A 16,700-nucleotide genomic window follows, 5' to 3' on the forward strand; every position below is an offset into this window, starting at 1 on the left:
AATGTCTCTTCCAACCCAAACCATTCTGTGACTCTATAACTTGGTTAAACTGTCTGGTTCTCTACCTGTTTTAAATCCTAAGGGGCACAGTCACTGCACTCATGGTAGCCATTTATACTTCGGTTGAATTTTAAATTTTTTTATAAGTTACAATAATTTCTCTTTTTTAAGCTACCCAGTTTTTAAAGTTAATTTCATTAATTACCCTTTTCAAGTTACAACAGCTACTGTGAGTTGTTTTCTACCATAAAGGAGCGAACAAATTCTCTTTTTAAGCCTGGGGTAATTTTGATACATCTGGTATGTTCTTCTCTCCACCCTTTCACTTTCTTCCAAGTAGAATCAATAGTTTCTTGCAGCTTGATAAATTTTTAAGTGGGTATTGAGACTGTCATGTAAATTATAAAACTTTCTGCTAAGATCTGCATTATAATGACTTGCTCACTCAAATCTTCAGACAGGAATGTTTAGTATTAGAATTACAAATACAGTTACAACTCAAGCAAACCCTTGGAGGAATTTTGCTGCTACTGCTTGGAAATGCCCTAGATTAGTCCTTTATAAGTTATGCTGTTGTCTACCAAATCAAAGTGGAATGATTTGTTTTGAATTCATGTGCCTTATGTCTGATTTTGTGAAGGCTGATGCTGCAGCACAACCATTAAACTTGGAGCTGTCCTATGACTGGCACCCTCCAGTTTGGATCACGGACACGGCTCTCCGAAGGTCTCCATTTGTCCCTCAGATGGGTGATGAGGTAGGAACATGGGTTAAAATCTTCCCATGCTTGTGAATATTATAATTGCTAAATACAGGAAAACATTCACTGCTTGGGGCTTGCTGGGGTATTTTTTAGGTGATATATTTCCGACAAGGGCACGAAGCTTACATTGAAGCAGTGAGAAGAAATAACATTTATGAACTGAATCCACACAAGGAGCCATGGAGAAAAGTGGTGCTTAGGGTAGGTCTGCACTAAGGGTTCTGTGGGGTCAATACAGAGACTGGGACTGAGGACTTTTACTACACTGTTTGGAAAACATGGATTTGTGAGGTTACTACTATTTGCCTATGGGGAAAGTGTCTGCAATTACCAGACTGTCTTCAGAGTTTTCTGTGGGAGGACCAAATTAAATAGCTGTGTGAAAATCCTAAGGCTAACACACTGTCTTCCATTGAAATCTCAAGTCTAATTCCAGTATTTTGCATGTGGGTACAATTGGTTAATTCATGTTAAACTCATAGTTCTGTGCATGGTCCCTGAGATAAAACCTGCTGAAGCTGTTTGTTCTTACCCTGTAGGATCAGGAATTGGTAAAAATTGTTGGAATTAGATACGAAGTTGGTCCTCCCACATTGTGTTGCCTCAAGCTTGCCTTTATAGATCACGCCACTGGAAAACACACAGACAAATCATTTTCCATCAGGTATGTGCAGTTTTTTTAGTTTCTTGAAAAGTATTTAAGAATATGCTTCTCTTTAATGTTCCTAAAGCCCTGAGGCACACGTGAATGATGATTTTTTTTTATCCAGGTACCACGACATGCCCGATGTTATCGACTTCCTTATCTTACGCCAGTTCTATGACGAAGCGCGGCAGAGGAACTGGCAGGCCTGTAAGTGTTTGCTGAGTGTTGGACTGAACAGTTTTGAAATCACAAGTGTGTCCTTGTTTGTCCTAATTGCTACATGTGCTGTTTGTAGGGTCAGAGGGTTCTCTGGTAGGCAAGAGGTAGAAATTTGAACCGTGGAGGGACTGCAGTAGATGTAAATACAGTCACCAAAATACGTGTCAAGACTGTTCTGTTCCCTTTTTTAATTTTAAAACTAAGTAAAAGACTTATATGTCAGTAGGTCTAGAACTTTAATTATGGAGAGAAATCAAGCAGTACATTTATCAGAAGTTTTTCTGATTTCCTGTGGCAGCCACACGGTTAAATACTTCTCTCAGCAGAATATCTGTGTTTGCTGCAGCTGACAGGTTCCGCTCCATTATTGATGATGCCTGGTGGTTTGGGACAGTGCTGGGTCAGGAACCTTATCAGCCTCAGTATCCAGACAGTCACTTCCAGTGTTACAGTGTCAAGTAAGTACAAAAAGATTTTATTTCCAATGTTATTAGTGTGTCTCTGCTCTCACACAACTGCCTCATTGCTATGAGAGTGTATAAATTGTGCACTTAAATTATTTTACTGGTTGTGTTGTCACTGGTTTTAATTTGCTCTTGTAGCACAGTGTGAATGTAATAACTTGTGGCAACTTGTTAATGAGTGGCAATATGGTAAAAGAAGTTGATCTCTTCACATTTCCTGTACTGACTAATGCTGGGTCTTTCACACAAAGCAAGCAATGCAGATTTCTGTGAACATTAATTATTGGTCTGCACTGATATTTGGTTTGGGAATGTTGAATCTCCTCTGTGGTTGCTGACATCAAGGTCCTTATGCCTCAAGTTCTCACACTTCGGTCTTGCACATTGTGCACCCTTTTTGATACCAACAAAGAGGCCCTCACACAAAGGAGAGGAATGGTAAGCAAAGATATCTCTGAACTTCAGCGTTCAGACTCAGGGTGTTGACCTTGTCCTGCCCTGTCCAAGCTGTCTGGAATAGAACCACAGAATAGTTTGGGTTGGAAGGGACATTGAAGGTCACCCAGTGCCACCCTCTGCAGTAGGCAGGGATGCATTCCACTATCCCAGTGTGCTCCAAGCCCTGTCTAACCTGGCCTTGGACACTTCCAGGGATCCAGGGACAGCCACAGTTTCTCTGGGCAACTTGTGCCAGAGCCTTACCACCCTCAGTGTCAAGAATTCCTTCCTAGTATCTAATCTAACCCTTCCCTCCTGCAGCTTAAGGCCATTCCCCCTTGTCCTTCACTCCATGCCCTTGTGAAGGTCCCTCTCCAGCCTTCTTGTCACCTCCTTTAGGCACTGAAAGGACACTTTCGGAATTTTGCTTGGTTTGGATTCCCCCAGTGAGGGAGGACTGTAAGGAGAATAAACAGTGAATATTTAATATTCCTCTTTCCATCATGTCCAGAGATAGTTCGCATGTCTTTTATGGTACATTTAATAGTCACAGTTTTATTGTTGGAGGACTTTGTAATTTCTTTTTCACTCAAAGGCTTTTGAACCTGTTGCTCGCCACAAAGAAGGGAAATTTTATAGCTACTAGACAATCCAGTGAGACTGCCAAGATTGTGTTATGTTTTAGTTCCTTGTCTCATCTACTTGTCTTTTCTCTGAATGATTTTCCTTGGTGGGAAGGTGGAAGTTAACTCCCAGATTGAAATTCTTGCCTATTACCTTCCCTTCCATATTCCATCCATTCCATGTGTTTTGTTGTGTACAGTTGTTCCTTAGGAGCAAGTTCAGGTGGGCTTTGGTTTTTTTCTTGGCCAGTTCCAAATCAAGTTTTCAGTTAGGAATAAAAGCCTGGTGCCAATTTCCTGGGCTCCTTTCTTCTGTAAGACCTAAAGGATATTTCGATATTTAAGTGCACCAGCCTTTAACAGAAAAGCCTAGAGCTGCTTTGAAGTGAGCAGGGAGGGAATGCTGTATTCCTTAAGATCCCTCTCCAAAGGGACTTTTTTCTACCTGGCCTCAAAACAGCTCTTGTAGAGCAGAGTCTTCAGATATGTGTATAAAAACATCCGGAGTGTTTGGCAGCTGTATTTAGGTTTTGTGACTTGGCTGGGTCTGTTGCTCTTCTTGTCACATTTACCTCAATTTATCACTGTTACTGTTGTATAGAAAATAAATGAGTTGAAGATAATTTTCGTTTTTTTGTTATTTTATTGGCCAGAAAATAACAGGTGTTTGTGTAGAAGTGTTATGAAAGTGTATTACCTGGATGAATGGTCCTTAAGAAGAACCAAGTTGGCCTTAAGCTGTACTAAACTCTTGATAAAGTCTTATATGCAAAATTATGAATTAGTATATCCATTTGTGAATATCCACAACTTGGGAAGTATTGTACAATAACTGGGGAGGAGAGCTGAACAGATGAACCTCTAGGACTCTCTTTGTTCATAAAGATGAAATAGGCTTGAATGATCAAAGTTTTCCTAAGTCATTTAGAAATCCAAAACAATGGAGAGCTGCTCTTGCCAGAGCAGAGGTTTAGTTTTAAAATACTCTGAGCATGATCATTTCAGTTACCAGTTGGTTTGAAATAACCACACAGGAGGCATTAGACCAAGTATCTGAGTTTATTAAGGCATCAGAAGTAGACCCAGGAATTTGGGGAACTCTAACAGGAAACTGCTGGCAAAGCTGCAAAGCTCTGGAGGGAAGTGGGTGAACTGCAGGCTGATCTATTTGTTTCTGGTATGTGCCTCTAATAAAGAACAATAATAAAATAATGATCAGCTGTTCCAGTCAGACATATCTTACCTTGGAAATAGAGAAATTCATTTGTGTTTTATGTGTTTTTAAAAACATGTAAAAATCTGCCCAAATGTGGTAGGTTTTGGCGGTATCTCAAAATGATGTTTACACCTAATAATTAAGTATCAGAGGGAATATAGAGATATATCAATAACAAACTTGCTTTTGCTTTTGCTTTGTCCTGGACCTAAATTAACTGCAGTTTCTTCATTTTATATTTATCCTTTTCTTTGTTGTAATGTCCTCTGCTTTATAAATTGAAATGCTAACGTATGAAATGCCTCACTTATGTTTTCCCTTAAGCCATGGACTTGCAGAACTCCTGTTGTGATTAGCAAAAAAAATCTCCTATATTTTTCTCTAATCTTCCCCTTGATGTTATCTCACTTTTCCAAGTGTGCATCTTATTTTTCTTCTTCATCTTGATACAGGCTTTGTAAAATTGATTTATGTATTGGGTAAGTTGCATACAGCCAAAATCAGGAGCACAATTTTAATCTGAAATTGATTATGAAGAATGTTTCCATTTTGCTGATGGCAAAGCAGTGCTTTTGTTCATGTACATGTTTATACAGTGTATTTTGTCAATACCTACAAATAGCTGCAATTTAAATGTGCTTGGAGGGAACACTTGTGAGTCAAGGAACTTTAAATTATTCTTTTATTTTTTTACTTGGTGAATCAGATGGGACAATGGTGAAATTGAAAAGCTGAGCCCGTGGGACATGGAACCAGTCCCTGATAATGGTAGGTAGAAACCCTTTAATAAAACAGCTGAATGTGCTTTTCCCTCTTTCCACTTCCTTTGTTTCATGCAGGTAGTGGACCTCAGGTGATTCCTGTCTTAAAGACAGTATTGAATCAGATTTAGTAAAATAGTTTGAATATACCTGTATTTTTTCCTTTTGCATCTTCCAGGGCAATTTTGCAAAAAAAAACCAACCAAAAACTTTCAGTGTGTAACTCTGATTTACAGAATAAAATCTGCTACTTCCAAATGTCAGCTTTCAAAAATAGTCTCAATTTTCAAACTATGAATTTGTTGTAGTACATTATAATACAAGGGGGTGCAAGAAGAATATATATAAAATAATTTCCAGTCAGCAAATCCTTACTTCACATCATTTAAAACCAACAGTTACAAAGTTTCCTGGTGAAATCCAAATTATCTGTAAATGAAACAGCTGGATTCCTGGTTTTTCTTACCAATTTGCTTTTCCAGTGCTTGTCAGTACTAGCTGGGAGGGGGGGAAGGAAAGTTTGGGACATACTGAGAGAGCAGTTACTGAATAAGCTGTCAAAAAGATAATAGATTTAATTCAAAAGTGCAGAAAAGCAGAATTTAGAAAAATTTGCTGTTTGTATCCATTTTGTGTAATACTTTGTTCCCACAGCCTTAGCATTAAACTGTACTTCAAGGCAAGGATTATTTTTGTCAGTTGCAAGCATACAATTATGTAATAAATGTGAGTGCTCAACAATTCATCTTGTTTGCACTTCTTCCCCAATTTGCCCTCTTCAGTTGATCAGCCTGAAGAATTAGGAGCGAGTGTCTCTGTGACTTTGGAAGAGGTGGAGAAGCTCCTGTACAAACCCCAGGAAGGGGAGTGGGGGATGAAATCCCGTGATGAGGCCTGTGAACGGATTATCCGTGGGATTGATCAGCTCATGACTCTTGGTGAGTGTGATCTGAGCATCAGGTAGTTTCCTCCTGGTGTTACATTTATAAACAGATCCTGGAATATCGCTGGCATCCTTTAAAAAATTCCCTGTGATAAAGTACCTAAGCAGTTATATGTTATTCTGTGCAGTTCTTTGTGGTGAGATGTTTATAATTTTATTTATGATTGGTTTTATAATACTCAGCTCATTTGTCATGTGCCTGCAAGCTTTGAAATAGAATCACCGAAGGGGTTGGGTTGGAGGGACCTTAAAGCCCATCCAGTGCCACCCCTGCCATGGCAGGGACACCTCCCACTGTGCCAGGCTGCTCCAAGCCCCAATGTCCAGCCTGGCCTTGGGCACTGCCAGGGATCCAGGGGCAGCCCCAGCTGCTCTGGGCACCCTGGGCCAGGGCCTGCCCACCCTGCCAGGGAACAATTCCTGCCCAATCTCCCATCCAGCCCTGCTCACTGTCCGTTTGAAGCCATTCCCTGTGTCCTGTCCCTCCAGCCCTTGGAAATTCTCTATCCATGTTTCCTGTCAGCTCCTTCAGGCACTGGAAGACCAAAAATAAGGTCAAACAGTAAAATTTTGTTCTTCTCACTGTTTTTGCCAGACATGTCAGCAGCTTTTGCTGGCCCAGTGGACCTGTGCACGTACCCCAAGTACTGCACGGTGATCGCGTATCCCACGGACCTCAACACCATCCGCACCAGGCTGGCCAACAGATTCTACAGGTCAGTGCTGCCTCGGGAGCAAGGCAGAAACTCATTTTGGCACTCTTTTCAGAATTACAGTAAACCCTGACATTCTTTCTTTGAGAAATCTGCTGTTTGAAATCACCAAATACTAAAAAGTCTGAAGTTACTTGAGTGCTGATGATAATTCAGATTTTGAAGGGCTGTCCTTCAGTTACTTTGAACTTGAAGAAGGTTAAGCTCTTGCTATTTTCAGAAATGAGCTTAAGCAGGAGAGGTGAAATGTTAAGTATTAGGAGTAGCATTTATTAAATGATAAAAACTTATAGAAGAGAAAGAGGGAGGAGTGTAGTGATGACAGAGTTCTGGTTTGCTGGGTGTGCTGGTCATCCATAGCTTGAAAATATATTTAAGTATATTCTTCATCTGGACTTGCATTCAGTGTGTCTGTAAATACAGTGAAGAGTCATTAACAGTGATTTTTCTCCTGTATAAGATGGAAAAAATGTCTTGGGAAACAATTGGAAATTCTGTAGGTGAAGAACTGCAGACTTGGGGCATCTCTGCTTCACAGGTATAAGGAATTGGAAATATGAATTGTAAGAAAAACCCCAAAATTACATGTTTGTGCCTGCTCCTTTCTATCAAGTTATAATTTCAGTTCGTAGCTGTTCCTCAAATCTTGTCATTTTACAGAGGGCACTGCTTTGAGTAGTTAGTTGGCCTCAAAGCAGGGTCTGAGGGAAGACAGAAAGGGACATCGTAGCTGAGATGTCTTTAAAAATGTAATTACACAAAGCTTCTTGTCACTCCTTTTTAATTGCTTGTGCTTTGTATTTATTAATTAAAAGTTCCTCAGATATGACTCGTGTTCCATTTCTCAGGGCTTTGCAACAAGCAGCTTCTGATATTTCCAGAAGAAATGTGATAATTTAGAGTAGTGATTAAATAATACTTCCCCCCCTTTTGAATAAGTCAAATAAAAGCTTTTTAAAAATGCTCGTGTTCTTAAAGATTCCAGGAAATCTATGCTCCTTGGGATAATTTCAGTGGTATTTTATGATTTAGTGGTAACAGGTGCTAGTGCTTGCTTGGCCAGCTGTATTAACTGAGTTTACATCACAAACTGTCTGAGGATGAATTATCAATAATGAGTTTGGAAATGAGTGATGAAAGATGTGCATTGTTGGGTTTGCTTCCTTGGAGTTTCCATGTGAAGGAAAAGTTTGAGACTGCTCTAAAGGGACATAAAACAAAAGACATCTAAATCTAATATGGACAGAAAATTACAAAGATAAAATTTTTGCTAGTTTTCAGCTTTTCTTTAGTATTAAAGATGCAATGTTTTCTAATTTGAAGGAGAATCTCAGCACTGGTTTGGGAAGTCAGATACATTGAAAGCAATGCCAGAACCTTCAATGAACCTGGGAGTGCTATTGCCAGAGCTGCAAAAAAAATCACCACCCAGCTCTTAAAGTTTATCAAGTAAGTGGCATTTTAATCTAAATAGTGCTTGAATCCTCGTGCTTTTGCACAGTGGGAGAGTAAAAACAGCTCAATATCCCTTTGTGGCGAGCCCTGCTTTGACTGTTTTCAGTGCACTGTAAGGACAGGTGTAGAATTCTGAGTGTTACCTTGAAAACTGAAATGTTCAGCTTAGAGGCATTTTGACTTTTTCCCTGGTATTTTTTTGTCCCAAAATACCACTTGACATTGAGCATGTTGAGTAGCTCAGCCTGTAAAAAGTAAGTTCTGTGCTGTCCTGTGTAGAAATTCCTGTTGTAGCTTGTCTGACTGAATTGAAAGGTTAAAATAAACTGAGAGGTTTATTTTGAAAGTGAGTGTGAGCAGCCTTCCTGCACCTGGGTAGCCCCTTTCAAATCCCTGATCCTGATTTTTATATTCCATTTCATACTTAGTTACTGTCTTCCCTTTTATATGTAGCACTTGGTTGTGGCTGAGTTTAATTTAGGAAACAACAGCTCTGCTTTTGCTATTCCAGTAACAGAGATTTAATTGCATTGCAGTGACCAGGACTGTACAAACATTTTTGAATTATGTAGCACAACAGATGATGAACAAGATTGTCATGATGCTGATCTGGTAAGTTGGGGTTTTTTGTAAAAAATTCCAGTAATTTATGGTGGTAGGAAGATACCACCAAACTTCAAATATTGTTGGTAAAATTGCTGAGTTATTTACATAGCTAGTACAAAAATGGACTATATTAAGAAGCTTTTATGAATGTTTTATGTCATTTATTATCAGTGAATTGCATTACTGATAATATTTAGTCACTGAAGTTGAAAGCTGTTGGGTAATTGCAATTCTGATTGTGGTTTTTCCTTTTCTCAAACCACTGAACATTCCAGACTCCCAACTCTTGTCCTTATCTAGGATATTGCTTGCCAAGTCTCCCAGATGCTGTGTTATATTTTTTCTATGCTCATCTTCTGTCTTATTGAAAGAATTGAGCAGAAAATGTAATTTTACCAGTGTCAAATCTAAGGATACTTTTAGCCCCCATCACCTGTTTTTTCCTACTTCATTTTTAAGATCATTGGTTTTTATTTTGTGCAGGATGATGAAAAATGTGTTCCAAGAACATCATACAGAAGAAGAAAAGTGAGTTGGCCAGTCTTTACATTATAACCCAAATTAGGTGGAATTTTTTCTTGCTGTATTTCAGGAATGCTTTTCCTAACTTTTTTTTTCCCCCAAGGGACGGGGCTTTAAAAGAGGAAAAAGCCTGAAAAGTGGCTATGATGAAAACTGTTGGAAGAAGCAGTGCATGGAACTGGTGAATTTAATTTTCCAGTGTGAGGATTCTGAACCTTTCAGGCAGCCAGTTGATTTGGATCAGTATCCGGTAAGTTCTTAGTAACATTGATAGATTCTTTTTTTCTTGCTGTCCTACTGTGCCTTGTAGGGAAATTACATAAATCTGTATTTTCTTAATTAAAGTTTCTTTAAATATGTTTACTGAGCCTGAGCTATGAGTTTGATTTATTTCCCTCTTTCAGTTGTTCATGGTATTCTTCCTACCCCTTCAGTCTCTTTTTTCTCTAAAACCCCAACAAACTTAATTTAAAGGAAAAAAAACTTCCTTACAGTGCATAACTTTTCCTGGTGACTTCACATTTTGAGTTTGAGTCTCACTTCAGGCTTTAAAAACATCTTGAGGTTCTCTAAAAAAAAAAACATGAACAGGAGAGAAAAAAAGATCAAGGTGTTTTGATGGGGTTTGATTTGGGGTTTTTTTTGTGGTTGTTGTGTTTTGGGGGTTTTCTGGCTGTTTTTTATACCAGGTCTGTTGTTTCTCTTGATAAAATTCATGGGATAATGAAAAGGAGATTTTAAATCAACCAGTGTCAGCAAAAGTGTTGCTTTCTGCCGCGGTGCTTCTCTTTCCACTGCCAGTGAAGATAATTTGTGTAATTTTAGCTACTCCTAAATGACAGAAATGAAATTCAGAAGTGTTTTTTTGCTTTATACTTTTCACAGAAGTCTTTTTTTCATATGTTTTTTATAGGATTACAGGCATATTATAGACACTCCAATGGATTTTGGTACGGTGAAGGAAACTCTGGAAGCTGGAAACTATGACACTCCAATGGAACTGTGCAAAGATATAAGATTGATATTTAGCAATGCAAAATCTTACACTCCAAACAAAAAGTCAAAGGTAGCTGTTAATAGTCGGGGGTTTATGAATGTCTTAATGAAATTAAATTTTACTTTGCAATTTGTTTATCAGTACTTTTGGTAAAGCTGCTGGTTTGGTAGATAGTGAGGAGAAATATGACAAAAATATTTAATATGATCATTTCCTGTTTATTTAGTATGCCATAGGACTGCCTGTCTTTTCCTATTGCTTTTCTGTACAGTTTTTAATATTACAACTGTTAGTCTTGGCTCAAAGGCTCTGTTTTTAATATAAACCACTTCATTACCTAGATTTATAGTATGACCTTGAGATTGTCAGCCCTGTTTGAAGAGAAAATCAGAAGAATTGTTTCAGATTTCAAAAATGGTCAGAAACAGAATGAAAAGCTACGGAGAAACCAGAGGTACACGAGAAGATTTAATAATCAAAGCTCAGTGCAGCAGCCCACCAAAATGCTCAGGTAACTCAATTAGGAATGTATAAAGATCTATCTCAGCTGACTGATACTCATATTGACTCTCACAGTAAGTCTGTGAAGAGGGGAACAATTGGTTTTTTAAATGGTTTGTAACCCCAGTGAGACTTCATAATTCTCATGCTGTAGGAACAGTATGTTAAAAAAAAAATAGGGGCTTTTTTGTTGTATAAAACTGAGAAATAGGAAGAGACAGAAGAGTAGAAAAGGTTGGGGTTTTTTTAATAGTTGAGTCAGAAAATAAATGTTTAACTGAAATAATGAGGAATGAAACAAAGATTTACTTGCAGGATATATCACAAAGATGAAAATCTGCATAAAGTACATATTTTGTCACATGAAGAATAAAGTCAGTCCTGTGGAATTTCTAGAAATTGTCACTTGCTGGAGCTTTCAGTTGGGATCTAGATTTGCCTTTTCTCTTTTGAAGGCAAACAAACTTTTGACACAATTGTTGTTTGGCACAATTAACTCTTGTTCTTAATTTGCATGTGGGACAAAGTGAGACAAAATACAAAAGCTAAATGTGGTAAATTACTGAAACTGAGCTTTTTCCCTTCTGCTGCTGTCCAGTCTTCTTTCTCTGGCAGGGAAAGAATAGGAATAAGTTTTTAGAAAAAATATCTGATTTCAGGGGTTTACTTTTATACTTTAAAATAACCACACACCAGGATAGGCAGAAATTGTCTTTTTGAACCTCACTTGTGCTCCTCTCTGGAGAATTGTGTGTGACTGCTTACAAGGCAGTGGGCACAGCAGAAGGGAGGTTTGGGATAACAGAAATAGCCTTGTACACTTTGTACACCTGGATGAATGTCTGAAAACCTGCAGTGTAAGGAAAAAACTGACAAAACAGTTCTGTAGGTGGAAATAATTGACACAGCAGGATGGCAGGTAGCGCTCAGGTGTCTGTAGTAAGGAAGAATCAAATTAGTGAGGTTTTCTTTATTTTAACCAGTGAACTGTCTGTAAGGTTCCACCTTCTGTGTGTGTTGGGAACTCAGGTTTATTGTGGAATAATGTTAGTCTGGAGAGCACTTCGTTTGAAGCTTATGTGCAATTATCCAGAGGCTGGGAACCCAACAGAAACTGAGGCTGCTGCTGCAGCTTCCTGGTGAAAATAAGACAACAAGAATTGTCTAGAGGACATCCACCATTAAATTCTCTGTTTCTCAGAGCAGAGAAAGATTGTCTCCTCTTGTGTAACTTCAGTAGGAGTGCAGACTGTTACTTTAATGAAAGCATTTCATGTTTATCCTTGTCAGAGTTAAAATCGTCCTACACCACATTAGCTCATAAATTACCGTCCCAGAAATATAAAATCCTATTAAGTGTTGTTAAAATACGTAATTGCCTTATCTCACCTAGTTTTACTACCTGTGTTGCTCTTACTACTTTTGCTCTCACTAGAAATTTGAAACAGAAACCATTGAAGTCTCAGGCCAAACTTGAATCTGAGCAAGAAGATCCTTTTCCTCAGCCTACCTCAAGCAGAGCCGCCTGTGTCTCAAGCCATAAACCCAACACTGGCTCCTACAACCAGAGTTCCTCGGGAGAATCCTCGGATTCCGCCTGCCTGGCATCCTTTGAGAGGAATGGAAAAGCCAGATCCACAACACTAACTACTAATTGTTCTGCTTTATCATCAGGTCAGAGTTTGTAGTTGCTGCAGTTTGCATTCTGAGTTGTTCAATGAGCTTTGCGTTCCTAACGTGGAATTTTTTACGCAAGGTTTGGGGTTTTTGTGTGATGATGCAGAGTTTTGTATATTTTACTGGATTTTGGACACTTTTGTTATTTACAGTGGTTATAAAATTTCTTTGAAATCATGTAGGACACAGTCAGTTGACTTCTGTTAATCAAAAAATCTGTCAACAGGAAAACGTAGAATATTTAATAATTGATACTGTATAAAATACAGGTTATATGCCCATATGTGTGTGTGTGTGTATATATATGTTATATAAAACTTGGCACCCACAATTAGCAAGTGACAAAAGTTTCTGAGACTTAAAAACTTTATTGTTTTTTTCCCTTAAATCTCACCTTGATAAAAATTCAGCTTATTTCAAAGGATAAAAATGCAAGTCCTGGTAAAATCTGTTCGAAAATATTCTCTTTGGGGTGTTTTTTAAACATGCTTTTTACTTAAATCTGGTGTTTGAAAAGAGCTGGTTTATTTTATTTGAAACTTAAATACAGATTAAAGAGGCTTCCTGTCGTTGAACACTGCATGAATATGGATTTTGTTGTGACATCAGTTTGATCCCTGTAAGATATCCAGGCATGAGAATGTATTTTAAGATAATGTGAGGAAACTGAATATTTCCAGGATCAGCAAAATGTAACTCTTAACTGGAATCTGTTTAGAATTCTAATTACCAATTACTGGTTTTTTTGGTTTTTTTTTTTTTTTTTTAGCAGAGAGTGAAATAGAAGGTTCTGGGGTTTCTTCATCTACTTCCTCATCATCTTCATCCTCCTCAAGCAGCTCAGAAGACAGCAAAGGCTGTTCTGGGGCTGCTGTGTCCCCTCCCCTGCACAACGGGGTGTGCAGGAGGAACAGCAGTCGCAGGCTGACTCGGAATCGAGCTGCTCAGAGGAAACAGACAGGTATGGTGGGAGGAGTTTCTTGTGAACAGCAAGGCACATCCATATTTATATGTATTTTTATATATATTTATAAAAATAAGTGTAGTTAGTTTTTTTTTTTAATTGTTGCCTATGTAAGATACACATTTTTTTATTGGTGCTAATTTTGAAGCTCTCAAATACTACACTCAACTTTAAAAGGATTTTTTTTCATGACTTAAGGGAGAAGGGTGGAAACCAAGAGCCTCTTGAGAGGGAACGTCTTGCAATATTTTATATTTTAAGAAAAAAAGCAGCAATTCATAAAGAAGTTCTAATTGTCACAAAACCAGCACGCATCTGAAACTTGTGACAGCAAAAGCACGACTGTCACGAGGAATATATTTCATGCATCATGTCTGTGGGCTGAACCTCTCCCAGTTTTGACAAGACTTCAAAGCTGCCATTATATATTTAAAATATTAATCTCTGCTTTCCTTCACAGGAACGCTTCTTCAGGAGAATGGGAATACGAGGAAAACGGTCAGGAAGAAGTTATATGGAAGTGACTCTGAAAACACTTCGGCGGTGACATCCGAGTCCCTCGGCAACAGCACGGGCAGGCACAGGAAAACCCCCCGCAGGAGCGCTGCTGTGGCTGCCAATAAACTGAGGCTGATGAGTGACGTGGAGGAGGAGGTGTCGAGCTCAGAAAGTATTGGAATATGCAGGAACAGGAAGCTGCCCCACCGGAACGCCTCGGCCGCCGCCAGGAGAATGCTGCTGGAGGGATCCGAGGATGAGGCAGGCCTAAAGTCTGAGAGTGACAAAGAAATAGAAGAGCAGCTCACCAAGAGGAAAAGTCTGTCTCAGCCTGGCTCCTCTGCTCCACGAAGGAAATTTGTCAGTGAGTCTGAGAATGGAACCTCGGATTCTGAGCCAGACACGCAGACGAAGCAGAGGAGCTGGCAGAGCAATGGTCACAGACAGCTCCGGGGCCCCATCTGCTCTCTGTCTCCCAAAGTGAAAAGTCCCACCTTAGACTTTTCAGAGGAGGACTCCAAAAGCCATAATTCTGAGGATGGGAGCAGCCAAAAAGTTTCTGATCAGTCAACATCTGCACATGCTAAGGCTGCAGTCAGCAACTCTGAGGATGAGGCGGACTCTGAGTTGGACAGGTGGAATGGCAGGAAAGTCTCTGGGCTGCAGCTCGCCCCTCCTTTAAAAAAAGCAAAAGTCTTGAGTGATTTAGAGGACACAGCAGAATCTGAAGCAGAAGCCAGAGGAGAGGGGGAGAGTTTTGTGTGGGAGAGCTTGGTGCCCACTAGGATTATAAAGAGTTCCAAACCCGGAGCTGCCTCCAGCTTCCATCGCTCTTCTGATTCGGACTCAGAGAGTGACTCCAATAACAGCAATTACTGTGAAACTTCTGCAAAAGCAAAGATGAGGAAGAGGAAAGGAAAAACAAAAATCGTTAGAAAAGGTAACGTTGTTAAACTTAATTCCTCTGTTTCTTAATACTGAGTAGATGACAGAGAAAATCTCCAAGAGAGCAGAGTGTTCTCTCCCTTTGTCCTGCTCCTTGTTTTGAGGATTTTGGTAACCAAAACCCTCTAGTTTGAAGTTCTGTTAACTTCCCTTAATTTTCTGTTGAGATTTTCTGTGCTAGATTTAGAGCTGATTTACAACAGCTATTTTCAGTTTAAAGTAGCTTTATTGATAAGTTTTTCAAAATCAGATTGATGGAAAGGTGTTTGTATTACATTCTCACGTCCGTGGTGTGCACCAGAGCCTGAAACGTGATTTGACTTCCAGATTTTGTGTCAATGATGTGTAGAGTCCTTAAGACAGAGAAGCACCTGGCAGAAGTAAAATTCATCATTCCACTTGTTTCAGAAAGTTAAATTCTTTGATTTTTGGGTTTTATTCCATAATTTTATCTGTCACTCAGATCTTTGTGTGCTGGCTGATCGTGATTTAGACAGTTGTTTTGGTTTGGGTCTTTTTTAAGCCTGTGAGAATGCTGCTGATGTTTATTAAACTGGGTAATGTACATTGTGCCTCTGTATAATCAGGGAATTAGTCCTGATTTGGAATTTGAAAGACTATTCAGAGGTTGGGGTTTGGTTTTATCCTTCCAAACCTGTCACTGGGCTTTTAAGAATCTTAAGAAAATTGTTGTCTCTTAAGGTGACTTTGTATTGACAGTTTTCCCCAAGGAATATATACTTGTTTTGTACCAAGATCTTAGTTTTTAATACATATGTAGGGACATATTTATAGAGTTTCTATTTTCAAATAAGTATGTGTTTTATATATATAACTGTATGTATGTATATGCACACTGCCCAATTAGCCAGCTAAATCATTTACATGGAAGCTTTGCCTTGGTTATTTTTTAAATATATATGATATAAATAACACATAATCTATTTTGATATTAAATGAAGTCTTTATATAGTTCTTTAGTGTATATTATATAATCTATATTATAGATATGTAGTGTTTAGCAAGGGATTTGATATATTTGAAAAGATTGAAAGCAAACTTGTCAGATAAATTGTGTCAATACTTTGTGGGCTGTAGTGCCCCCTGCAGCTGAGCTGATTGGAGCTAAGGCTGGATTTTCCTACCCAGTATTCCAGGTTTGGAGTATGGCCTGAACCCCAGGACACCTTGCTGAACCAGACTTTTGCATCTTTGTGTCTTTGCGGGTAGTTGGTTTAATGCTCCCTCTCTCTGCCTGTGCCACCTGGCTGTCCCTTTACAGCTTTTAATTCCGGATGTTCAGTGGGGAATTCCCATACATTTCATTATGGATTTGTTCCAAAGTTAAGATCTCGTATGCCAAATATAATTTTAATATTCTGGCAGTGTTGCAGAAAGGCTGGACTGTTTCATTCTTTAGCCTTGTGTTCCAGCTATTTAATAGTATTGGAGGACAGTGCATAAGATAAGATTTAACTCTTCTTCTTCTTAGTCTGTGGATTAATTCACCTTTTATACAGTATTTTGCAGTGTTCAGCAGAAATGTGTTGTGCTTTGGCCATAAAATCACACAGTACAACTACTACAAGTAGTAATATTTATCTGTCATTTCTGGAAACTCTTAACAAATAAAGAAAATTAATTTTGAAAGCATAAAAATAGGAATATACTGGAGTAGTACATAAAATTATTTATATTGAAATAAGGACCAAATCTGGTATATGAAGAGATTGTTAATACTGGTACTCA

The 16,700-nt window shown here is 38.7% G+C and overlaps 1 protein-coding gene across 2 annotated transcripts in view; it reads left to right on the plus strand.

The window, feature by feature from the left end:
• Nucleotides 1-16,700, plus strand: part of BRWD1 (bromodomain and WD repeat domain containing 1) — a 41,214-nt gene that overhangs the window by 21,587 nt on the left and 2,927 nt on the right. The window contains exons 24-40 of one of the 2 annotated variants that reach the window (XM_082278508.1): nucleotides 641-757; nucleotides 857-964; nucleotides 1,303-1,427; nucleotides 1,534-1,616; nucleotides 1,975-2,086; nucleotides 5,076-5,137; nucleotides 5,913-6,068; nucleotides 6,669-6,789; nucleotides 8,110-8,235; nucleotides 8,778-8,853; nucleotides 9,331-9,375; nucleotides 9,473-9,619; nucleotides 10,283-10,435; nucleotides 10,708-10,877; nucleotides 12,303-12,541; nucleotides 13,314-13,505; nucleotides 13,969-14,946. In XM_082278508.1, coding sequence (XP_082134634.1) covers nucleotides 641-757; nucleotides 857-964; nucleotides 1,303-1,427; nucleotides 1,534-1,616; nucleotides 1,975-2,086; nucleotides 5,076-5,137; nucleotides 5,913-6,068; nucleotides 6,669-6,789; nucleotides 8,110-8,235; nucleotides 8,778-8,853; nucleotides 9,331-9,375; nucleotides 9,473-9,619; nucleotides 10,283-10,435; nucleotides 10,708-10,877; nucleotides 12,303-12,541; nucleotides 13,314-13,505; nucleotides 13,969-14,946 — 3,010 coding nt within the window. The remainder of the gene's footprint in view (nucleotides 1-640; nucleotides 758-856; nucleotides 965-1,302; nucleotides 1,428-1,533; nucleotides 1,617-1,974; nucleotides 2,087-5,075; nucleotides 5,138-5,912; nucleotides 6,069-6,668; nucleotides 6,790-8,109; nucleotides 8,236-8,777; nucleotides 8,854-9,330; nucleotides 9,376-9,472; nucleotides 9,620-10,282; nucleotides 10,436-10,707; nucleotides 10,878-12,302; nucleotides 12,542-13,313; nucleotides 13,506-13,968; nucleotides 14,947-16,700) is intronic. The other variant, XM_082278509.1, reaches the window with a different exon arrangement.

Source organism: Coloeus monedula (genome assembly GCF_965178545.1).
Source record: "Coloeus monedula genome assembly, chromosome: 3".
NCBI lineage: Eukaryota > Metazoa > Chordata > Aves > Passeriformes > Corvidae > Coloeus > Coloeus monedula.